Raw genomic sequence first — 23,217 nt, 5'->3', positions numbered from 1 at the left:
AGTGATCTTACGTTTGTGTTTCTACTAAAACGGCAGGAGAAAAACCAAAGGTAAAATTGGATATTATCCTAATTAAACTCAACTATTTGGCCTAGATCAGGGCTCAGCAGTTTTTCTGTTAAGGGCCAAAGAGTGAGTGTCTTAGGCTTTGCAGACCGCACAGTCTCTGTGGCAAAGGCACAGCTCTGCTGTGGTAGCGGGAAAGCAACCACAGTCCTTACATCGGTTCGTGGGCATGGCTGTGCGCCAGTAAAACTTTATTGACAAACACAAACTGAGCCAGCCCCTACCTAAATGGTTTCTGGGGGCCTTCCGCCTCAGGCATTTGCACATTGGGACCTTTAGCTGAAACATAAGAACTGTCTGAACTGTTAGGGGAAGATTGGTGATCCTGAGCTTGCTTTCCAGCTGGGTGATCTTGGCTGGGCGAGCAGTGGTATCCCCCTCCCCATCCCGCCCATCCCCGCCACCAGGTCCTACTCAGCGTGTCATTTTGTCACCCATCCCCCTCCAAGAAGCGATGTTGGCACCAGTTCTGGGATCTACGGCAGATACCAGTTGAGAATGTTTTTACTTTAGGTTCTTGGAGTAGTCTTGAATCTTTGGATAACTACTCCTCCAAAGAAATCCCCTGAGGGACAGGGACAGGCTTTGTTGTTGTTGTTCAGTCGGTAAGTTGTGTCTGATTCTTTGCGACCCCACGGACTATAGCATGCCAGGCTCCTCTGTCCTCCACTGTATCCCAGAGTTTGCTCAAATTCATGTCCATTGAGTCGGTGATGCCTCCAACCATCTCATCCTCTGTTTCTCCCTTCTCCTTTTGCCTTCAGTCTTTCCCAGCGTTAGGGACTTTTCCAGTGAGTCGGCTCTTTGCCTCAGGCGGCCAAAGTACTGGAGATTCAGCTTTAGCATTAGTCCTTCCAGTGAGTATTCAGAGTTGATTTCCTTTAGGATTGACTGGTTTGATCTCCTTGCTGTCCAATGGACTCTCAAGAGTCTTCTCCAGTTTGAAAGCATCAATTCTTCAGCACTCAGCTTTCTTTATGGTCTAACTCTCACATCTGTACATGACTACTAGAAAAACCATAGCTTTGACTATATCTGTAGTTAAGTAATAGATCTTTTTCATTGTAATTTTTTATATAAAAATAGTACATGCTTATCAAAAAAAAGCATTAATGAGAGCATCAAGTATGAAAAGTAAATTTCCCTCCTTCTTGCCTCAGTTTCCCAGTCATTCTCCTCAGAGTTAAACTTACAAATGCCTTATATATCTTTCCAGAAACCTCTGAGTGCAAACAAATGTTTATCCTTTAAAAAAAAATGGCATCCTGTTTGTTTGGGCATACCCCTAGGGGTTTTTTTCTGTTTGGAATAACGGTGTATCAGATATGCCTGTCCCTAGCAGCAACACAGAGCTGACTCATAGCTGATGTTTGCCTCTGTTTTGTTTGGAGGCACCACGATGTATCCACCCAGCCCACCCTTCGTGTGGTGTCTCTGTGTAAAGGCCCCATGGTGGGGTGGGGGTGATGGCGCTGTGCCTCTGCTGCCCAGCCCCGCAGCAGAGCTTTGATCTGTCCACCTTCTCCCTTGCCTGCTTGGACTTCCATACAGATAACAAACGCTGACTAGATTCTTCCAGAACCATTCTTCATAAATATTGCCAGCACCCTGACCTGTTAATTAGTGCTTGGTGCAGAGAACCAGCAATGAACCCCCCCCGCTCCCCCACCCATGATGATATTGCCTCCAAAATGCATTTTCTCATTCACAGGAAAGAACATAGACTTGGCTGGAAGGCCCCCAAGTGACCTGGCAGCCGTCAGCTGCTTCCTCTTGCTGCCAGGGCTTTGCATATACTGGTCATCTCACCTGAAATGCTTTTCCTTACTGCAGTGCACCCAGACACACAGGCAGACACCCTGTTAGTGGTCTGCTGGGTGAGTCCTGCACCAAGGCCCAACTTCAGTGTCTTCCTGCTGAGCCCTCCCTCACTTGTCAGGACCCTCGTACATCAAGGCCTTCCATAAGCCTTCTCAGTGTGCAACTATGGTGAGCTGGGTACACAGGTCTTTCCTCCAGTAAATGTGAGCATCTTGAGAGCCAGGCTCAGCTCGCATTAGGACCAAGCCCCTGGCCCGTGGCAGACAGTGCTCACTGGGGTCGTGAGCTGAGTTGCAGGTGGTTCCGTGTGCTCAGATACATTGAGAACCAGCACTGATGGGTCCGGCTATGTCTCAGCAGTGCTGATCACCTCCTGTGTTTGTGTCCTTAGTTCACAGGAAATGGGCCATGTGAAATGAACAGTGTTCAAAAGAGCGAGCATGAGAAGAATCTGGAGCACAGCAAAAAGCGCTCCCGGCCCTCCCTCCTCCGTCCCGTGTCTGCACCAGCAAAGGTAACCGTCAGCTGTGCACATAGACGTGTGTGTGTGGACATTCAGCAGCCTGGCCTTCTCTGTAGGTGACCTGGGGAGCAACGTGTGGAGGCCCTGAGCAACAGGCTTGGGACAGGAGGCTGAGCCCAGGCCCTAGTCCAGCTTGAAATTCACTGTCTGTGGGAGCTTGGGAAGACAGCTCAACTCTAACGTGGCTGTTCACCTATTCCCCTTGGCTTACAAGATTGTGTGAGATGTGGCGTAATCTCCTCCCACATAAACTGGATACACTGCTCAGCCTGCTGCTTTTCACCTTCACAACTCTTTCATAGGCAGGACACCCATGTACAGTTGGGCAGGTTGGTCACTGCACAAGGTGCCCTGCTAAGGGATGAGAGGCTCTGAGATTCCTCTCCTGTTGTGCTCCTCACCTGTGATGGTGATTTTCTTATTCCATCATCCCTTGTGTATTTGCTAGTTGGCTTTCTACTGGAAGGGGGAGCTTTTTCTCCATCTCCATTTATTTAATGTGTGTCTTTATAGACTTGGGTTATAATCTGTTACTATCATGTTCTTTTGGGGTTTTTTTGTCTTGTTTTGCTTTGTTTTTCTGGGCTGCACCTTGTAGCATGCAGAATCTTAGTTGCCAGACCGGGCATCAAACCCATGCCCCTTGAAGTGGAAACACATTATAATCTGTGACTATCATTGTCTGTCTTGACTCTAAACTGCCTCAGATCTGGCCAGTGGGGCCCCTTTAGGCTGGCTCTTGTGTCCTTTTGACACATGCCCATCATTCTTCAGGCCTTTGGGAGATGGTTTGGTAGTATCCTCGATGTCTCAGGAGTGTGGTCAAGTGCAGGTCCAAGTCCAGCCTAAAGAGAACAGTCTTCACAGCGACTTAAAACTCAGGTTTCCCCAAGATCTTCTCATTGCCATCCCCCTGCCCTGCCACCCCCCAATCACAGTCACAGCCCATGGGAGTAGCAGGCGGGAGAAGAGGTCTCTGATACTATATCTAAGGGCATGACTCCCTTGCTATTCTTACCCTGTGATGCCCCTGCCTGATAGCAAAAGCGCTAAATTGCTGAGATTTAGATCCCAGATTGTGGGCAGGGTGGTTGTGTGACTTTCACTTGCACTCGGTTCTGGAGGCTGAGGTGGGTGGTCCTGAGAAGTTAGTTCATCCATGGGCGTCCTGGGCAGACCGCCAGCCAGCACCTGATGACGGTTCCTGTCAGGAAAGCTCCGTGTTGGCGATGTTGTGACTCTTACAAAGATGGACACGGGGGCCACCTGTGAGATGCACAGAGCATCCATGGCATGGAATCTCTCTCTGCAGAAGAAGATGAAACTCCGTGGTACCAAAGACCTGTCCATCGCCACCGTGGGCAAGTACGGGACTCTGCAGGAGTTCTCCTTCTTTGACAAGGTGAGCGGCGAGACCAGTGACCTCTGGGCCTTGCCTGGTCCAGGCTGGCCTCTCCCAGCTCAGATCTGAGCAGTTGAAGTGAGGAGGAGGTGGCAGGTGGCCGGTGGCGGGCTGTGGGCAGGAGGTGGTGAAACAAGTGGGAAGGGCTGAGCTTGGAGCCCATGCCACATTTGGGCATACACGTCTGCCGCTCGGAAGCTGTATGGCTTCTCTGAAGCAGGGGTGGTCCAGGGGCTCCTGCCCAGAGTCAGTGGGCAGAGCCAGTGAGATGGCTGAGTGGAAAGCAGTCCCCTGCAGGCCACAGCCACCCTCTAGAGACGCCTGTGTTTGTGGCTCCGTGTGCACCTGGTGAAGTCAGACCAGGTGGGCTCCGGAGCCAGGTATGGCCGGCAGGGGCCCCTGACTCCCTCTCCCTGCAGGTGCGCAGGGTGCTGAAGAGCCAGGAGGTCTATGAGAACTTCCTCCGCTGCATCGCCCTCTTCAACCAGGAGCTGGTGTCCGGCTCAGAGCTCCTCCAGCTGGTTGGCCCGTTCCTAGGGTGAGTAGTGCTTCTCCCTTCTTGCATTTTGTTCCGTAAGTGCCTTTCACCCATCTTTTGGCTGTTGTATTTGGAAAACGGTATATCCGTTTTTTTCTGATTTTTTTCTTTAAGTTGGAATTGTTACAGACATCACAATAGATCCACCAGCAGTTGTAAGAAAGAACACAGAGAACTTCTGGGGAGCATTCCCCCACGGTAACATCTGTAGTCAGTGTCATAACCAGGATGTTGACTTTCAGACAACCCACCCATCTTTTCATGTTCCCATTTTATATGTGTGTGTATATGTACAGTTGTATCACCTGTGAAGGCTGATGTGTCCACTGCCACTGTCCAGGTACGGAGCACCTTCAGAACCACAAGGATCCTGGTGTTGGCCTTTGATACTCAGATCCACATCCCTCCTATGCCCCAGGCCCCTAGCAACCCCTCAAACCTGAGCTTCTTCTCTAAAGCTTACATGGCAAGAGAATTACATAGTCATACACTGTGTGTTGTGTAACCTTTCATGATCAGCTTTTTTCACTTAGTATAATTCTCTGGAGATTCATTATGCTTTTTAAAATTCTATCAGAAATTACCAGGAAGAATGAAATGACTGGTCAGCATCCCTGGTGCCCCAAGAGAAGTGCTGTTAGCAGATCAATGGCCCAGTTCCATCACGTGCTGCTGCCCTGTGTGAGCCACCCCAGGGCCCGGCAGCTTCTGAGGGCATGGAGCTGGTCTGGAGGTGCTGTGTGTGGGGAGGCGAGTGTGCTGGCTGCCAGTGTGCTTCCTACTCACCAGCTTGGTCATGTCCAGCCTGGGTCTGAGCCCCATCTGAGGTTTCCATGCTGTCAAAAGAGGATTATAAATACACCTATGCAGTTTTTCAAAAAGCTCCAAGTGGGCTTTGCATGAAGACTGTTAACATCTCAAACATGGTGAGTTCTCACTACACGTGACATGCTTTTTTTTGTCACAATGTGTATGCGTTAGTCACTAAGTCGTGTGCGACTCTTTGTGACCCCATGGACTGTAGCCACCAGGTTCCTCTCTCCATGGAATGCTCCAGGCAAGAATACTGGAGTGGGTAGCCATTCCCTTCTCCAGGGGAATCTTCCCGACCCAGGATTCGAACCCAGGTCACCTCCTGCATTGCAGGCAGATTCTTTACCGTCTGAGTCACCAGGGAAGCCTGCCTATTTAGGCCGAAGACAACTGCAGGGGCCACCGGGCCCTGGGGGCAGCTACCTGAGCCTTCCTAATAATTTAAAAAGCTTTTTAAACTTTTTAACATAAAATAGAACCTGGGTCCAGGAAACCACATAACTGAAGAATGGCTTGGTAAAATCATTTTTAGGCAAATTCCCTTGTACCCATAACCCATGTCACAAATGGACCTTGCCAACCTCCAGGAGCCCTCCATGTGCCATATCAGTCATGCTCCCTCCCTTGACTTAGGAGTGACCACCTCTCTGCACTAATTACGATGCAGCCAACCCAGGCCGACATCACCAGACACACAGCTCAGTCTCATACTCCGAACACAAAACTGGTCTGGGTTTTGCTTTCTAGTATGTCTGTAGGTCTCTCTTCATGTCTAGGTTCTCCCTCCAGGTTTGTTCTTTACTGTGTCTGCATTGGCATCCCCGTGGCATGGGTGCACTTTGCCAAATGCATCTTCACGGTCCCCCCACATCCCTCTGTCTGTCAGGAGGCAAAGGTTTCCTCTTTCTGTGTTTATTCATCTGTTTATTCACTCACTGCAAGTTGCAGAAGAGAGCATCTCAACATTTATTACAATGTCAGGGTCATGAGTTGCTTCCCTTTCTCATCAGGACCAGTTAGAAACTGAAAAGGGGACTAGTTTTTTTTAGCCTTCTATGAACTCAGGAATGTAAATGCATTCACTGTAAAGCTGAGGAAACTGAGGCCTGAGTGGATATCTCTTTCTTTCCCCAGGGCAAGCTCTCATAAAAGAGGCATTGTGTGGTGGTGGGCAAGCTCAGGGGGATCAGACCTGAAAGCCGGCCCTTCACTCATCACCCTCTGTTCTCTAGACCTGGAAGCCGGCCCTTCACTCATCACCCTCTGTTCTCTAGACCTGGAAGCCGGCCCTTCACTCATCACCCTCTGTTCTCTAGACCTGGAAGCCGGCCCTTCACTCATCACCCTCTGTTCTCTAGACCTGGAAGCCGGCCCTTCACTCATCACCCTCTGTTCTCTAGACCTGAGTGTGGCTGCTGAGTTTCATGTCAGTGGCACCACACTGTCAGGCTGGGCTGCAGCCTTCTCTCTCTTTTTTTAAACTCAGCAGTTTTTAGACCCACATGATCATTTTTAGTGACTGCATAGTGCTCCCTTACTTGTATGTATCGTGAATTTCTCAGCAGGGTCTGTTTTGATGGACATTTGTCTCGGTTTCTCTCTGTAGTCGGTGCCGAGGTCACGCTCTTGGACTGGGATATTCAGAGGTCTACTTAGAGTCATCAGGAGGTGCTTCTCTGGTGGTTCTGAGAGTGCACACACATCAGGCTGGTCCTTTCCGTTGGATTAACTTCCTGGGCCTGCTGAAGATCTGTTAACACTCTGGAAAGCCGCCCAGAATAGGACGGCAGCATCACACAAGTCTCAGCTAAAATGTGGCTGGTTCTATTTTTTTTCAGTTCTATTTATTTGTTTTTGGCTGTGCCGGCTCTTTGTAGCTGGGCGGGCTTTTCTCTAGCTGCAGTGCACGGGGACTGCTCTCTAGTTGTGGTGTTCAAGCTTTTCATTGCAGTGCCTTCTCTTCCTGCAGAGCACAGGCTCTAGGGCTGTCAGGCTTCAGTCGTTACAGCGTGTGGGCTCAGTAGTTGCAGCTTGCAGGCTCAGTAGTTGTGGTGTATGGGCTTGGTTGCTCAGTGGCATGTGGGATCTTCCTAGTTCAGGGACTGAAGCCATGTCTCCTGCAGGCAGGTTCTTTACACACTGAGCCACCAAGGGAGCCCCCTGCTCGCTCATCTCGATCTGATGCCCAGCTGAGTTACTGTTCGTGTCGCATCCCTCTCCTCCAGGAGGCCTCTCTCTGCATGTATGAACTGCTTTCTGGGTTTGCACATCGTGGGCGGCCGAGTGCAGCAGTCCAGAGAGCTGCTCCCTAGTGACAGTGTGGCCGGAGATGGAGGTGCGGGGTCGCCCCTCCTTCAGAGTGGTTTATCCCGCCGTAACCTTGGATGTCCTTTGCTCTGATGTGGTCGTCTTCCTTGCCTGCATTTCCACTGGCCTGTGGGCTTTTCTTGTGAGCCAAGTTGGGGGTGGAGGAGGCAGTCCTTAAAGGTGGGCTACAGCAGACAGCCGTCTCAGAGCACACAGTTAAGGAGAGGAGACTGCTTGACTTAGTCACAGGGCAGAATCACCATACCGGCTGTTAACATATCTGCACCCTTTCTGTTGAATTTGATATTCATTTAAACAATCCAGATGACGCTGGGGGTCAGTTGCCTTAAAATCTTCCCATCGACATACACCACCGTTCTGTTATGATTCCTGAGAGTTTGATCAGGGAGAGGGTCTCTCTCATGAGGGAGGAGGGCTCTGGAGCAGGGAAGCAGACTTTTTCTGTCAAGGACCAAGGGTCACGACCATCCAGCTTCTGACATCATCAAATATGCACAAGCAGATATGCACAAGGAAATAGTAAGCGAATGGATGTGACCATCCACGGTGAAACTTTACAGATAGGCCTGGGCAGGTTGACTAGTTTACCAGCCCCTGACCTAGTGCTCGGCCCCTTCCAGTCAAGGAACATCGCTAACTCCAGCTTCTGCCAGCCTGGGTCAATCTTATCTTGGGTGTTTCAAGGACCTCCCGCAAGTGGTGGGGCCTGGTTGGTGACAGAGGGATGGGGGAGGGGGACAGTCACACACATGATGACTTTACCATGTTGGAGCTAGTTCTGCTTCTCACCCCTCCTTTCTGAAGTTGATTCTGACCGTTGTTAACTACCTGCATCAACATGAAACTATTCTGATATCTCTGGATCATTCTCAAAAGGCCCTCAGGAGGCTGACTTACCATTTGTCTTTCTTTTTTTTTTCTTAAATTAATTTTTAGGGGCTGTGCTGGGTCTTCACTGCTGAGCACAGGCTTTCTCTAGTTGCAGCAAATGGGGGCCACTCTCTAGTTGCGGTGCTCAGGTTCTTATTGCGGTGGCTTCTCTTGTTGCAGAGCAGGGGATCTAGGGCTCAAGAGCTCAGTAGTTGTTCTGCACTGTGTCGGATCTTCCCAGAGCAAGGATCAAACCCACATGCCCTACTTTGACGGGTGGGCTACCAACCACTGGACCACCAGGAAAGTCCTTAGACTTTTTTTTCAATTGAAGTGTAGTTGATTTACAATCTTGTGTTAGTTTCTGGTGTACAGCAAAGTGATTCAGTTATACATATATATATTTTTTTCTCAGATTCTTTTCTATTATGGGTTATTACAGATTACTGAATGCAGTTCCTTGTGCTATATAGTAGGACCTTGTCATTCATCTGTTTTATATATAGTAGTGTGTATATGCTAATCCCAAACTCCTGATTAATCCCTCCCTCCCCCTCCACCCCATTTGTCTTTATTTCTGAAGGAAATTTCCAGAACTCTTTGCACAGTTCAAGTCCTTCCTGGGGGTGAAAGAGCTGTCCTTCGCCCCACCCATGAATGACAGGTCTGGGGACGGAATAAGCCGGGAGATTGACTATGCTTCATGCAAGCGCATCGGATCCAGCTACCGGGCGCTCCCCAAAACCTACCAGCAGCCCAAGTGCAGCGGGAGGACAGCCATCTGCAAAGAGGTAGTGTCCCCGGGGGCTCCATTAGCTTCCATGGTGCCTGTGCCCTCCCCCTCCACAAAACACCTGTCATCTGTTCTGGATGGATGGAAGGGTGTTGATCTCCCCAGGCACTGAGTAGTAGATGGTCCTGGGATGTAGCAAAACAAAATGCCTAGGCAGAGATGATGGTTTCTTACCCTGCTGGTGGCTCCGGCAAGCCAGAGAGCACACGCTGCCAGCACGCAGGTTTTCGCTTACTCCACCATCATTTAGACTGAGATTTATCTCTGCCGTGAGCCCGCTCTGTTCCAGTTCACTGCCTTCAGCAAGTTTCTGTTTAGCTTGACCACTGGACGCTTTTTTGAAGTTAGTAGACAGTCTTACTGCATTTCCAGAATTCAAGAGTGCCTGCTGGATTCCAGGATAGGTAGTCTGAGAGTCAGCAGAGCATGGCCCATGAACCAAATCTAGTTCACAGCCGTGTTTGTAAGTAAAGCTTTATTGGCACACAAATGGGCCCATTTGTTTACATACTGCCTGCAGCTGCTTTACCAGAACAAAGGCAGAGTTGAGTACAGGCGTGTGCGGGTGCGTGTGCGCATTTGCTCAGTCCCTCAGTCGTATCCAACTCTTTGCGACCCTATGGACTGTAGCCCGCCAGGCTCCTCTGTCCGTGGGATTTTCCAGGCAAGAATACTGCCGTGGGTTGCTATTTCCTTTTCCAAGGGAGCTTCCTGACCCAAGGATTGAATGCACATCTCCTACCTTGCAGGCGGATTCACTGAGCCATCAGGGAAGTCCCATTACCTTGCAGATATTGTGGGTTTGGTTCCAGACCACTGCAATAAAGCAAATACCACAATAAAGCCAGTCACATAAATTTTTTGGTTTCCTGGTGCACATGGAAGTTCTGTTTATGCTATACTGTGGTCTGTAATGTTAAGTGTGCTATAGTGTTATATTTAAACAAAAAAAAAGTATATACCTTAATTTAAAATACTTTATATTGCTAAAACACGCTAACCATCTGAGCCTTCAGCGAGTTGCTGATCACTGGTACCTATAATAAATACAGTAACAATGAAAAAAGTTTGAAATACTGTGAGAATCACCAAAACGTGACATAGAGACACAAAGTGAGCAAATACTTTTGGAAAAATGGCCCTGATAGACTCACTTGATGCAAGATTGCTGCAAAGCTTCACGTTGTTTAAAAAAAAAAGTAACATCTGTGAAGCACAATAAAAGGCTATTTCCCTGTAGACCCAACAGACCCAGTGACCTGCACAACCTAAAATGTTTGCTACCTAGCCCTTTATAGAGAAAGTTTCCCAACCCCAAAGTAGTAAGATTTTTTCGTGTGATCAAAGTCACATTTTCTCTTAAAACCACTTTTAAATTATTGTTACCATTAGTATGATTTGTGCTTCCCTGCTGGCTCAGTGGTAAAGAATCCGCCTGTCAATGCAGGGCACGTGAGTTCGATCCCTGGGCCAGGAAGATCCCCTGGAGGAGGAAATGGAAATCCACTCCAGTATTCTTGCCTGACAAATCCCATGGACAGAGAGGATCCTGGTGGGCTACAGTCCATGGGGTCACAAAAGAGTCAGACATGACTTAGCAACTAAAACAACAACAAAATCAGTGAAGTGAAAGTTGCTAAGTAGTGTCCCACTCTTTGTGACCCCATGGACTATATATATAGTCCATGGAATTCTCCAGGCCAGAGTACTGGAGTGGGTAGCCTTTCCCTTCTCCAGGGGATCTTGCCAGCCCAGGGACCGAACGTCATTTCCTGTAGAATCAGGATTGTTCCTTGCCCTTGGCTCTCCTACACTGGACCACGCAATAAAGCCATCTGGCCACGGGGACCCTTCCTCTCCAGCCACAGCGTCTCCTCTTGGCGCAGGTGCTGAATGACACCTGGGTGTCCTTCCCCTCCTGGTCTGAGGACTCCACCTTCGTCAGCTCCAAGAAGACACCCTACGAGGAGCAGCTGCACCGCTGTGAGGACGAGCGCTTTGAGGTGTGCGTGCGGGCACTGCGGGGCCCCCTTAGTGGGCCCCCCTTCTCCTCTGCCCTGCCTTCCCTCTGGCTCCCTCTTTGTGTCCTCCACCCCATGGGACATGGGATGTATCCTGATCCTCCTGAAGCCGTCTAGTCTCCTCTAGGGTGTCGGCGATTCAGATGCCTTCCAGCAATGGGCAGCTCCCGAAAGCCTCCCTTCTCTGCCTTGCTGGCCTCCAGGCTGGCTCCACGATGTGCTTTTTTTTTTTTAAAGTGTGCGTGTATTTCATTAACTACAGTTAGGGTCACTTAAGTTAATTTTTGTAACAGAAATTTTTTACTGAGAGCATTGTAGATTCACATACAGCTTAAAAAATAACAGAGTGCTCTGGGTACTTCTGCCCCAGTGGGAGTGGCTTGTAAATCTGAGGCAGTGTCACAGCTGGGGTATGGACCTTGACCCAGCCCATGATCTTACTCACATCTCCCTAGTTGCACTTGTATCCATGTGTATGTGGCGTGGGGGGGGGGGGAATCTTGTGCATAAGTGTTTGTTTTGTGCATGTGTGTCTAGCTCTGTGGATTCGCTGCCCTGTGGAGGTCTGTGTACCCACCACCAGCCAAGACACCAAACAGTTCCCCCACCAGTAGGATCTCTCACATTGTTCCTATATAGCCCGTCCCAAATCTCAGCAGCCACCAGCCTGTCCTCCACCTGGTTCACTCTGTTCTAAATGGAAGCAGTCACATGGTGTGTAACTTTGGGCATTGGCGCCCCCCTCCCCCAGCACGTATTCTGGGGAGTCACCTGCAGGCTGTGTGTACTGTGCATCCCTTCCTCACTGATGAGGGTAACGTGCGTTCGATGCCTGTGAAGAGGACCAGGCCAGGGCCTGTCCCCCTCCTCAGATGGGTCCACCAGTAGGGAGGTCCAGGTAACACCAAGGTCCAGATCTATAACCAGCCATGCTTGCTCCAGTCCCCCGGGCCTGCATCCATCACTCCTTCCCCAACTCTGTCCCAACAGCCCTTTTGCTGGCCCGGGCTCATCCCTGGGGGATGAGCTGACCCACTGACCTCTTTCTGACTTCCTGTCCATAGTTAGACGTTGTCCTGGAGACCAACCTGGCCACGATCCGGGTGTTGGAGAGCGTCCAGAAAAAGCTGTCCCGCATGGCGCCGGAAGACCAGGAGAAGTTCCGGCTGGATGATTGTCTAGGGGGCACGTCGGAAGTGATCCAGCGCCGCGCCATCCACCGCATTTACGGCGACAAGGCCCCAGAGATCATCGAGAGCCTCAAGAAGAACCCTGTCACCGCCGTCCCCGTCGTCCTAAAAAGGTGCCCTCACGCTTCTGACCGCACCACCCAGGGGCTCATTACTGCTGTTTGTCACAGGTGTAATCGTGAGGGGGGCCTTGGGGACTCGGGCTGGGTGATTGTGTTTTTTGGTCTTCCTCTGTCTCCCTGTTCCATCCCCAAGAGGAAAGTACAGCTGTTAACGATTATTTGTGTCCTTCTCAAACATTCCACTCTGCACGTGATCATGTCTAAACATGATGAGTAATTATCTTAAAGCACAAATGGAACTGTCCTATATCATGGCTTGCCTTTTATTTAATCATACGTTTTGGGACCTCCCTGTGCTGTGAACAGTTATTGGTTAAGTGGCTGCCCTCGGCTGGGTGCCATGCCCAGTGCTGGGGCCGCAGGCGTGAGCGAGCCCGACACAGTCGCATCTAGCAGGGGAGCCAGCGGTTGAGCCAGCAGCTGCACAGAGTGCAGTCAGTGCTGCGGGCCAGGACAGGGAGGAGCTTCAGGACAGTGATGTTTGAGTAACCATAAAACTGGCTGTAGCGAGTTCCCCTGCAGCCACTCCTACCTCCCTCCTTTATCCAGCACAGAACCCACCACCCATGCCTGGAGCTGGCCGTCCCGGGGTTGGAACAGGCCAGTGGGTCTGCGGGTGGAAGGCAGGCAGGTGTGCCGGGCTGTCCTGTGCTGAGGCTGCTCGCCCCCACAGGCTGAAGGCCAAGGAGGAGGAGTGGCGGGAGGCCCAGCAGGGCTTCAACAAGATCTGGCGGGAGCAGTATGAGAAAGCGTACCTCAAGTCCCTGGACCACCAGGCTGTGAACTTCAAGCAGAACGACACCAAGGCCCTTCGCTCCAAGAGCCTGCTCAATGAGATCGAGAGTGTCTATGACGAGGTGAGGCCCCCTCAGCTGGGGTCTGGCTCTCCCGGCCTCCATTGCCCTCTCAGGGCTGCGTGGGGATGAGGAGGGGAGTTTCCCTCGGCCTCGGGCTGACCCAGGAAGGCGCCCTGCCGTTGGCAGCAGAGGGCTGTCTCCTCCCACTCTGCGCCCCCTTGCTGGACCTTCCTACAGGTGACTGGGGCCTGCAGCTTTCCTTGCTGCTGCTCGCCGTGGGCCACAGACTGTTATAACCTTCAGGATGAACATCCCATCTAACCCTTACTTGCAGGTCTTACTGTATAGTACTGTTAGTGTCCCAATTTTAGCAGTGGGGAAACTGAGGCACAGGAGCTGGCCCCTTGCCCAGGCCGGCCGCAGAAGACGAGGGCGCCACCTGCCGCCACCGCACTGCCCTCTTAGTGTCCTGCCCGGCTTTGGTGTGGTCCGGCTCACCCGGCCTGAAGTGAGGCTGGCCAGAGCCTGGGCTTGAGGAGCTGGGCTTAGAACAGTGCGCGTGAGGAAAGAGTTACTAGCTGGGCTTTGAACAATGCATGCGGGGAGAGTTACTAACAGGAGCCCGAGGCAGGAATCCTGGCAGGGGGCGGCTCACTGGGCCTTGGCTGTCGGGGAAAGGCGGGCTGCTGCTCCGTGGCGGAGCCCAGGTCAGGGAGCGGCTACATTGACCGAGTGTCCCCCTGGCCAGGGTCACTCACTCCCCTCTCTTCCGCACACAGTCCCTAGCAGCGAGTGTGGGGCCTTGTCTTACCTCCAGGCTCTCGAGCAGCCCCGCTGGGAGGCTCATCCTGCCCAGAGTTCATGTTCCTCCACACGGCCATGGAGACCACCAAGGGTGCTGGCCCCAGACCACCTTCCCTCCTGCCTCCCTCTCCCCCTCAGCGCCCACCACTCAGCCCCAAGGTCCACCCTGTGGTCTGGCCTCTGCACTTCAGTCTGCAGATCCTTGAGGCCTGAGACTCCCACCCCCACCCCAGAATCGGTGGCGCAGCCTCTCACGCCCTGCTCCCTTCAGCAGCGTCCTGCAGGGCCTTCCCTGGGGTCTCAGGGAGAAGGACCAGAGCCTGGTGAGCACTGCATGTGTGGCTCCTTGGTGATTAGGGCAGTAAGACCCTTCTCCTGTCATGTGGCTCACAGAGGACAGTCTATGTTACGAGCTCCAGAACTTGCCCTGAAGATTTTGAAGGGCAATTACAACATACACAAGATGAGGACTCAGGAAGCAGTAGGATGAAGGTCTCACTAAAGAGCCGGGAGCAGGGCTGAGCTGCAGCGCCTGTACCCCACCTCTGCCTGCCGGGACCCACTCAGACCCCACCCTTCCCACCAGCGAGGAGGGAAGGAGGCCTCTGGATGCTGCAGATTTCACAGTGGATACGGGAGCACATGAGTTGCCTGTCCCACAAAGTGAAGTCCTTGGCCAGGGAGCAGCCTGAGAGGCCCTGCCCCTATTTCCCTTCGGTCCCTCATTCCAGGGGAGTCTGGGGAACCCCTCAGGGCCACTGTTGAGAGTGCCAGGGAGGGCCAGTCCTGCCTTCGGGAGCTCCCTGCTCACAGGGACAGTGTCCCCGCTCACTTGTTCCCAGAACCTGGTGTGTCTGCCTCTGTTGTCTCAGGCAGGGGACCAGCGTCAGCAGGAGAGAGTATGATGTAGGGCAGCTTATGCAAGGCTGTGTAGTACTGAGATTATGTTTGAGTTCGCTGGAAGGAGAGTTGTTGACTGGATAAAGGTAGCAGGGAAGGGTGAGCCCAAGGATGACATTTTCCAGGGAGAAAGCAAAGGCGCGTGTGAAGGTCTTGTGTGCAGCAGAACAAGCTCAGCACCCCCACAGCATCAGAGGAGTGTGGGGTGGCGTTCCAGGGCCAGGGTCCTCTCCTGAGTTGTGTGCGAAGGCCTGGGGTGGGGGGAGGGGGGCAACCAGGGCTGATGGAGCTCCTGTGTGACTCTAGACTCAGTGTGGGGAGATGTAGAGTGGGCTGGTAGACGGGAACAAGCAGGTGCGTGGCCTGTGCTGGCGCCAGGTAATGGGAGCTCCATGGAGGGCTCGTGGCAGGTGGGGAATGGACAGCAGCAGGAGACATGAGGGTGGTGTTAGCCAGGTGGGCAAGGCTGGAGGGGGAGGAACTGGAGTGGAAGCAGTCTCAGGTCTTGCAGGGTCTGGCTGAGCATGAATGAATGATGGTGGCTAAGGCCCGTGCTGTGCTGAGCCTTCCTCACCCCCAGGGCAGCCTGGGGCAGCTGGAACTAAATAATAGATACTGCTTCCCTCATTCCCCCGGTCTCTCGGCACTGTTAGAGGCCTTGGTAGTGGGAGTGTGGCCTCATTTTGGCCCCCAACTGGGGGTTCTCCGCGTGGGGCACTCCTGTTTCAATGGCTGCCCTGTCTCCCCAGCACCAGGAGCAGCACTCGGAGGGCCGCAGTGCCCCCTCCAGCGAGCCACACCTCATCTTCGTGTACGAGGACAGGCAGATCCTGGAGGACGCGGCCGCCCTCATCAGCTACTACGTGAAGCGGCAGCCAGCCATCCAGAAGGAGGACCAGGGCACCATCCACCAGCTGGTGCACCAGTTTGTGCCCAGCCTCTTCTTCTCCCAGCAGCTGGACCTGGGCGCATCTGAGGACTCTGCCGACGAGGGCCGGGTCAGCCCCCAGGGGCAGGCTGCAGACCCTGGCGGCGACCGGAAGAAGCTGGCTCCCGGGCCGCAGAGCAGCCCTCCAGAGGAGAAGGGGGCTGCAGGCGAGGCGCCGGCCCCAGAGCCACAGCCACCGCAGCACAAGCCCCTGGATGACGTCTACAGCCTCTTCTTCGCCAACAACAACTGGTACTTCTTCCTGCGCCTCCATCAGACCCTGTGCTCCAGGCTGCTGAAGATCTACCGCCAAGCGCAGAAGCAGCTCCTGGAGTACCGCACGGAGAAGGAGAGGGAGAAGCTGCTGTGCGAGGGCCGCCGTGAGAAGGGCAACGACCCCGCCATGGAGCTGCGGCTGAAGCAGCCGAGTGAGCCCCAGGGGCTGGGGGTGACTCTCAGGGAGCTGCCCTCTGGGCCCCGGGAAGGGAGACGGCTGCCCTGAGGAAGCCTCGGGCGGGAGGTGGGGAGCAGGAGCCGCCCATGTGCAGCCCGTGTGCACCCTGCGTCCTTCCCCCTGGCAGCTGTGTGTGAGCCAGACCCACAGTGACCGCAGTGCCGCCCGCAGGTGAAGTGGAGCTGGAGGAGTACTACCCGGCCTTCCTGGACATGGTGCGGAGCCTGCTGGAGGGCAGCATCGATCCCACGCAGTACGAGGACACGCTGCGTGAGATGTTCACCATCCACGCCTACGTGGGCTTCACCATGGACAAGCTGGTGCAGAGCATCGCCCGGCAGGTGAGCGGGCGGCTCCGCCCCACCGGGCCCTCTCCTTCACTCCTGTGCCTGCGGTTGGCCCCGTGGTTGGCAGCTTTTCTTCACTTTCAGTTAAGGTAGAATTCGTGTCATGTAAAATTCACCATTCTCAACTGAATCTTTCAGTGGAACTTAGTGTATTTATAATGTGCAAACATGCCCTTCATCCCCCAAAGAAACCCCGTCCCCATGGTAGTCGCTGCCCATCCTCCTCTCCCAGCCCTTTCCTGTCTCTGTGTGTGTGCCTGTTTGGACATTTCATAGAGACAGACTCGTGCGACACTGTGGCCTTTGGCATCTAGCTGCTCTCACTCAGCGTTGTGCTTTCAGGGCTCATCCACATTGTAGCGTGTGGCAGTACATTTGTTTTTGAATGTTTATTAATTTGACTGCATCGGGTCTGTGTTGTGGTACACAGGCTCTTCACTGAGTCTCCCGGACTCCCTAGTTGTGCTGCGTGGGCTCAGTTGCTCAGAGGCATGTGTGGTCTTAGTTCCCTGCCAAGGGGTCAAACCCACGTCCCCTGCATTGCAAGGCAGGGTGTTAACCACTGGACCACCAGGGAAGTACCAGTACAGTCTTCTTTTTTATGCCCAAATAGCATTTCATTGTGTGGATGGAGTGCGTTCTGTGCTCCCGTTCACCCATTGGTGGACACTTGGGTTGCTTCTCCCTTCTGGCACTGGTGAGCAGTGCTGCTGTGGACATGCGTGTGTGCGAGGAGATGTCAGCGCTCCTGTTGACAGACCTTTCGTGAGGGGAGTTTAGCAACATGTAAAGAGCCTTAGCTCGCTTCTGAGGGGACTGTCCATGATGTGCCTCAGCATCGCCCACAGCAGAACGTCAACAAGAGGAAATTGGTCACATAATATAAACAGCAAAGCCCCAGACAAGTCCAGTGTGGTCCTGGACCGTGAGTCCTGCTTGGTGAACACTCAGGTTGTTTAACTTGACTTTGATTTCCTGGTTGTCAGGTGAGGCTGTTCATGGTAAAGTGGGAAAGAGTGCAGGAAAGAATAATGTCATTCCTCTGCCTCTCAGATGCAGTCACTAGAAACATTTTTAACTCATTATTGACCGGGGGATTTTTTGCAGAAAGTAACACCTGTGGCTGGCCATTTGTTATGCAAGTGATACTGAAACTTTTCCCGTCAGTAACATTTGAGTAGCAAAGGATGTATTAATATGTCTCTGGCCTGTCTGGGCTGCAGCTCACTGCACAGAGAGATGACTCAGCTCCGTCTGACCCTGCAGCTTGGTCTGACCTTGCATTCTCAGCTGTTTCCAGTACTTGTCTCTTCATAAACTTAAAGGGTTTAAGTATGTTTATAGGTATTAAAAGAATTAATTATGTTTGTAACTGAACATTGTTGCTGTTGTTGTTTAGTTGCTAAGTCGTGTTCAACTGTTTGTGACCCTGTGGACTATAGCCGACCAGGCTCCTCTGTCCATGGGATTTCCCAGACAAGAATGAATACTGGAGTGGGTTGCCATTTCCTTCTCCAGGTGATCTTCCCAACCCAGGGATCAAACCTGCGTCTCCTGCGTTGGCAGGCGGCTTCTTTAGCACTGAGCCACCAGGGAAGCCCTGTAACTGAATGTTGGGGAAAGAGAATCATTTGCCGTCACAGTGATTTTCAGTGATTACCACACCCATACCCAGGCAGAGTTTGCTGGTCTGCTGTGGTCAGGTCTGCCTTGGTTAGCTTTGTTTTTCTCTGGTCTGGCTTGCCCTGGTCTGGTCTGTCTTGCTTTGACTTAGCTTGCTTTAGTCTGGTCTGCTTTGTGTGGTCTGGGCTCGTTTGGTCTGGTCTGCACCTGGCATGGAGGTCACCCTGCACAGCCTGCTGGACACTGACCTTCAGCGCCTACCACGTGGACTTTGCCACAACCCCTCTGAGTGAGGTGGGGGCTGTGCCTCCCCACTCCTGGGGGGCTCACGCCCGGCACCAACCAGCTCTCGAACCTGCAGCTGCACCACCTTGTGAGCGATGACGTCTGTCTGAAGGTGGTGGAGCTCTACCTGAATGAGAAGAAGCGGGGTGCCGCTGGTGGGAACCTGTCTTCCCGCTGTGTCCGTGCCGCCCGGGAGACCAGCTACCAGTGGAAGGCCGAGCGGTGCATGGCCGACGAGAACTGCTTTAAGGTGAGCAGCCAGCCAAGCTCAGCCCCACACGAGGCCAACCAGGGGCAGAGGAGGCGCCCACCACAGGAGCCCAGCCCCCTGTGCGGCTTTCACGGGACCTCTGGGTGTGGCCGGAGCCCCAGATGCACCCAGCAGTGGTCCCTCAAGGAAGGGTGAGGCTTGGAGGCTGGGGAAGCTGGGGACAGTGATGACCTTTCAACTTCATCCTTTGTCAGCCTGGGCTGTTCTCACGGCTTCAGGCTGTTTGTCTCCCTCCCTCCCCTAGGTGATGTTCCTCCAGCGCAAAGGGCAAGTGATCATGACCATTGAGCTCCTGGACACCGAGGAAGCCCAGACGGAGGACCCCGTGGAGGTCCAGGTGAGGACTGCAGCCCTGTACTCTGAGACTTGCGTACACCTTGGGGACCAAGGGCAGCCACAGGCAGAATCCGTCATGTGGCTTCCACCCCTGGAGCCTGTGCACACAGTGGCCAAGCACAGGCCACAGAACATCCACCAGGGATGCCTCTGTGCTGACTGAACACTGGCCACGGAGCCCCAAGAGGAGGTGGGCTCTCTAGGTGTTCCCTCAGAGACCAGGGCTGTGTCCCATGGCAGGAGGCCATGTGGGAGCCAGTGTGGCCTCTACCAAAATCCTGGCTCCTCCCACCTCCTGCTGGTGCCAGGCCATCTCCATGGTACTGTGGCCAGCCCAGTCACTCAGACCCCGAGGTATATGACCGCTGCACGCCTGGTGCCTGAAGCTCAGAGCTCTGGGTGTCCCGCATCACCAGGAGAAAACTCTCCTGGCCCACTTTGACATGCACCTTCCCCTTGGTGCCCTTGAGCCAGGAAACAGGGCCTGGAAGCCTCCAGCTGCCTTCACAGAGCTGGGGACACCACCCACCACAGCCACCAGGGCTCCCCTCACAGCGTCCTTCACAGGACACCGTTTCCATAACAAGTGAGGGTGGGGGCCTGCACACTCTGTCCCTTCCAGAAGTTTCCAGCAAATGCACGTTCGTTAAGCTTGAGTCTTGAAGAGCCTCCTGCTTTAACAGGGTGGTGAGCAGATGAAGGGTCCCTTGGACGCTGCGGGCCGTGCCTATCCTGGACCCGGTGGCCCCTGTGAGCCCAGCCATCTACTCACCCCCAACTCCTACCTGTCTCTCCCTCTTCCTACCTGTTGCTTGTGTCTCGATGTCCCTTCCCATCCATCCATCCCCCAGACCCCGCTCTCTCCATGTCAGGGGCCTCCCATTCCCCGTGTGAACTTATCACATAGCAGATACAGTGAAGCAGTTACACAGCAGGGATTTATCCACTTAAGCGTGAAGCGCCATAAATCATCTGAATCGCGGCCTGGATGTACATATCCCACCCCATCTGAGCCCTGGGCGCTGCCATCTGCTGGTCTCCAGCATGCATCTGGGTCTGCCTGGAGCTTCGGGAGGGATGCAAATGAAGGCCCCGGGAGCCGCTGATGCCATGGGCCATCTCTCCCTCTGTCCCCCCAGCACCTGGCTCGGTATGTGGAGCAGTATGTGGGAACGGAGGGCGCCTCCAACTCGCCCACCGAGGGCTTCCTCCTGAAGCCCGTGTTCCTGCAGAGGTGAGAGGACCCTGGGCCCTGGGGGGGCCTCTTCCACCGTCACCAGCACCCAGTGTGCCTGGGTGTGGGTTCACATGGGATCCAAGGGGTCGGGTGGTGGTTTCCGTTGCCTCAGTTTGCATTTCTCCAACCCTGGGAGATCAGGCATCCTCCCAGTGTCTCTGGGCTGTGGGGACCTCCTAGCCTGCGGATCCTTCTCTCGCCCCCAGGAACCTCAAGAAGTTCCGCAGGTGGCAGTGTGAGCAGGTGCGCGCACTCCGCGGTGAGGCCAAGAGCTCCTGGAGGCGGCTGGTCGGGGTGGAGAGCGCCTGCAACGTGGACTGCCGCTTCAAGCTCAGCACCCACAAGATGCTGTTCATTGTGAACTCCGAGGACTACATGTACCGCCGAGGGACCCTGTGCCGGGCCAAGCAGGTGTCCTTCCCTGCCCGAGCCCTGGGAGCCTGGGGTCCAGCCCACAGCTCTTTGTGGGTATCTGGGCCCCTGAGATCTGATCCATGGCCTTCTGGGGTGTGTGGGCCCCTGAGATCTGATCCATGGCCTTCTGGGGTGTGTGGGCCCCTGAGATCTGATCGATGGCCTTCTGGGGTGTGTGGGCCCCTGAGATCTGATCCGTGGCCTTCTGGGGTGTGTGGGCCCCCAAGATCTGATCCGTGGCCTTCTGGGGTGTGTGGGCCCCTGAGATCCAGCCTCGGCTCTCTGGGGCACCTGGGCCATCCTCATCACTCCTCCCCCCACCCCGGCAGGTGCAGCCCCTGGTCCTACTGCGCCACCACCAGCACTTTGAGGAGTGGCACAGCCGCTGGCTAGAGGACAACGTGACGGTGGAGGCAGCCAGTCTGGTGCAGGACTGGCTGATGGGTGAGGAGGACGAGGACATGGTGCCCTGCAAGACGCTCTGCGAGACAGTGCACGTGCACGGCCTGCCTGTGAACCGCTACCGTGTGCAGTACAGCCGCCGCCCGGCCTCACCCTGACGCCCATGCGCGGGCACCTCAACAGTGCACTTCATAGTGCGCGCGCTTCCTCAGCCTGCGTGTCCCTCGGGCGTTTTCATGAACAACATGAGGGGCGCAGAGCGTCCCCCAGCCTTGCTGCTATGGGCTGAGCTCCAGAGAAGGGTGGTGGTGGCAGCTCTCGGCCCCACGCTGTCATCCCTCTTGGCTTCCCCACTTCCTTTGGGCCCATCCTGTGCCAAACCTGACCCCCCTCGCACTTGAACTTTAGGGGTTTGGTTCCCACTGGAGCGGGGAGGATCAGTGCTGTGGCCAAGGCACTAGTGAGCACGTTCACACGCCTGCGGGCCACTCCTGTCATGCGTGCCAAACACCCAGGCCTGGGGCCACAGTCCTTTTCTGCACGTGGTGAAAGTCGGTGAAGAGCCGCGCTAGGTCTCTCATTTGGGAGGGAGCAGCCTTTGAGAACCCCTGGGCCCCTGAGGAGTCAGGCCTGGGTGGACTTGCTTGAAAAGCATGTCCTTCCCAAGGGGCTCTGAGAGTTTCTAGAAACATTCCCCAAGTTGAACACCTGCATCTAATGGTTTGGGCATTAGCTTGGCCCAGCCAGCGCTGGAGGTCCTCCACCACTTTGAAAATGAGACGCACCCTCTCAGCCCAACTCTTGAGGTCCCACTTGGATGTCCAGATGTGGAGTTGGGTGGGCGCCTCCAGGACTGCCCGGAAGACCCTGCTCTGGGAAAAAGAGGCTCAAACCCTGGGTGGATCCAACAGCTGGACTCTGTGCCCTAAGGGAAGGGGCCCATCCTGACACACACGCTGAGCTCGAGTGCCCCCACCCTGGGAGGGCCCCGGGGTGCAGTTGTGTACTTAAGATGGACATTCTAGAAGTATATATACGCACACATTTATTCCTCTATGCTCATAGTGGTGTAACTTCTACAGTGGCCAAGTGCCACAGCTTCTCTGGGGGTGACTGCCCTCTTTGTGGAATTCTGCATACCCACCCCAGCGCCTCCGTTCCTACAGCCACCACCCCAGAGTGGGTATGGGTGTGAGGGACAGAGGGCTTTCTGTGCCAAGAATGCCAAGTAGTTTGGGCCAGGGACCAGCCCTTTGAACCATGAGACGCTCTGGCCAGGCCCCTGGCACCATCAGACTGAAGGTGGGCTCCCCTGACACGTGAGCCCAGTAGCACCCCTGTGCAGCCACCGCCTCCAGCCGCAGCGTTCGCCTTCTTGCAGCTGAGCTGTGCCAGACCCCAGGTTCCGGAAATTCTAGAAGTTACTTGTGGAACTCTAGGTTTGCGAAGCCTTACACTCCAGGCCTGGGCAGTTTCCAGGCCAGCCCGTCCCACCTGGGTGTCTCCTCGCCCGTGTTTTCTCAAGTGTAATTCACGCACTTTGTACGCATCCTTGTTTTATAAGAAGGACCCCCACCAGAATTCCCGAACCAGACCCTCACAGCGGCTGTCCTCCACAGGAGCCCACCTGCGGCTGCGCCCAGGCCTGGGGTGCAGGCCAGACCCCACCAAGCCCCCACCCTGCATGCTTCTAGGGAGCATCTCTTCCATTTCTGAAGAAATTTCTGTTCTGGGGCTTGTACTTCCTTTGCAGCTGTTTTGAATGTAGTTTTCCTTTTCTATTTATTTGCACATTAAAGTTAAAAATTAAATAACTGACCTAAAGCTGTGAGGTTCAGTCAGTCGTTTCCTGTGAGCAAATCTTGGGGTGACCTCTTGCTTCCAGGGGAGCTGGCCTGACCACAGGGCGTGCACCTGAGAATTCTCAAACCC

At 54.0% G+C, this 23,217-nt stretch overlaps 1 protein-coding gene across 1 annotated transcript in view; it reads left to right on the top strand.

The window, feature by feature from the left end:
- SIN3B (SIN3 transcription regulator family member B) overlaps positions 1 to 23,109 on the top strand; it is a 43,810-nt gene extending 20,701 nt beyond the window's left edge. Inside the window, exons 6-19 of the mRNA XM_081496573.1 lie at positions 2,279 to 2,401; positions 3,723 to 3,812; positions 4,232 to 4,350; positions 8,945 to 9,152; positions 11,041 to 11,157; positions 12,240 to 12,478; positions 13,161 to 13,344; positions 15,738 to 16,344; positions 16,542 to 16,711; positions 18,702 to 18,875; positions 19,141 to 19,233; positions 20,372 to 20,466; positions 20,676 to 20,880; positions 21,213 to 23,109. Coding sequence (XP_081352699.1) covers positions 2,279 to 2,401; positions 3,723 to 3,812; positions 4,232 to 4,350; positions 8,945 to 9,152; positions 11,041 to 11,157; positions 12,240 to 12,478; positions 13,161 to 13,344; positions 15,738 to 16,344; positions 16,542 to 16,711; positions 18,702 to 18,875; positions 19,141 to 19,233; positions 20,372 to 20,466; positions 20,676 to 20,880; positions 21,213 to 21,443 — 2,655 coding nt within the window. The 3' untranslated portion in view covers positions 21,444 to 23,109. The remainder of the gene's footprint in view (positions 1 to 2,278; positions 2,402 to 3,722; positions 3,813 to 4,231; positions 4,351 to 8,944; positions 9,153 to 11,040; positions 11,158 to 12,239; positions 12,479 to 13,160; positions 13,345 to 15,737; positions 16,345 to 16,541; positions 16,712 to 18,701; positions 18,876 to 19,140; positions 19,234 to 20,371; positions 20,467 to 20,675; positions 20,881 to 21,212) is intronic.
- The last annotated feature ends 108 nt before the right edge of the window (positions 23,110 to 23,217 follow it).

The sequence above is a fragment of the Giraffa tippelskirchi genome, chromosome 6, assembly GCF_054371585.1.
Source record: "Giraffa tippelskirchi isolate mGirTip1 chromosome 6, T2T-mGirTip1v1.2.pri, whole genome shotgun sequence".
Taxonomy (NCBI): domain Eukaryota; kingdom Metazoa; phylum Chordata; class Mammalia; order Artiodactyla; family Giraffidae; genus Giraffa; species Giraffa tippelskirchi.
The sequence above is the reverse complement of the archived record's forward strand: the minus strand, read 5'-3'. Positions and strand labels throughout refer to the sequence as shown.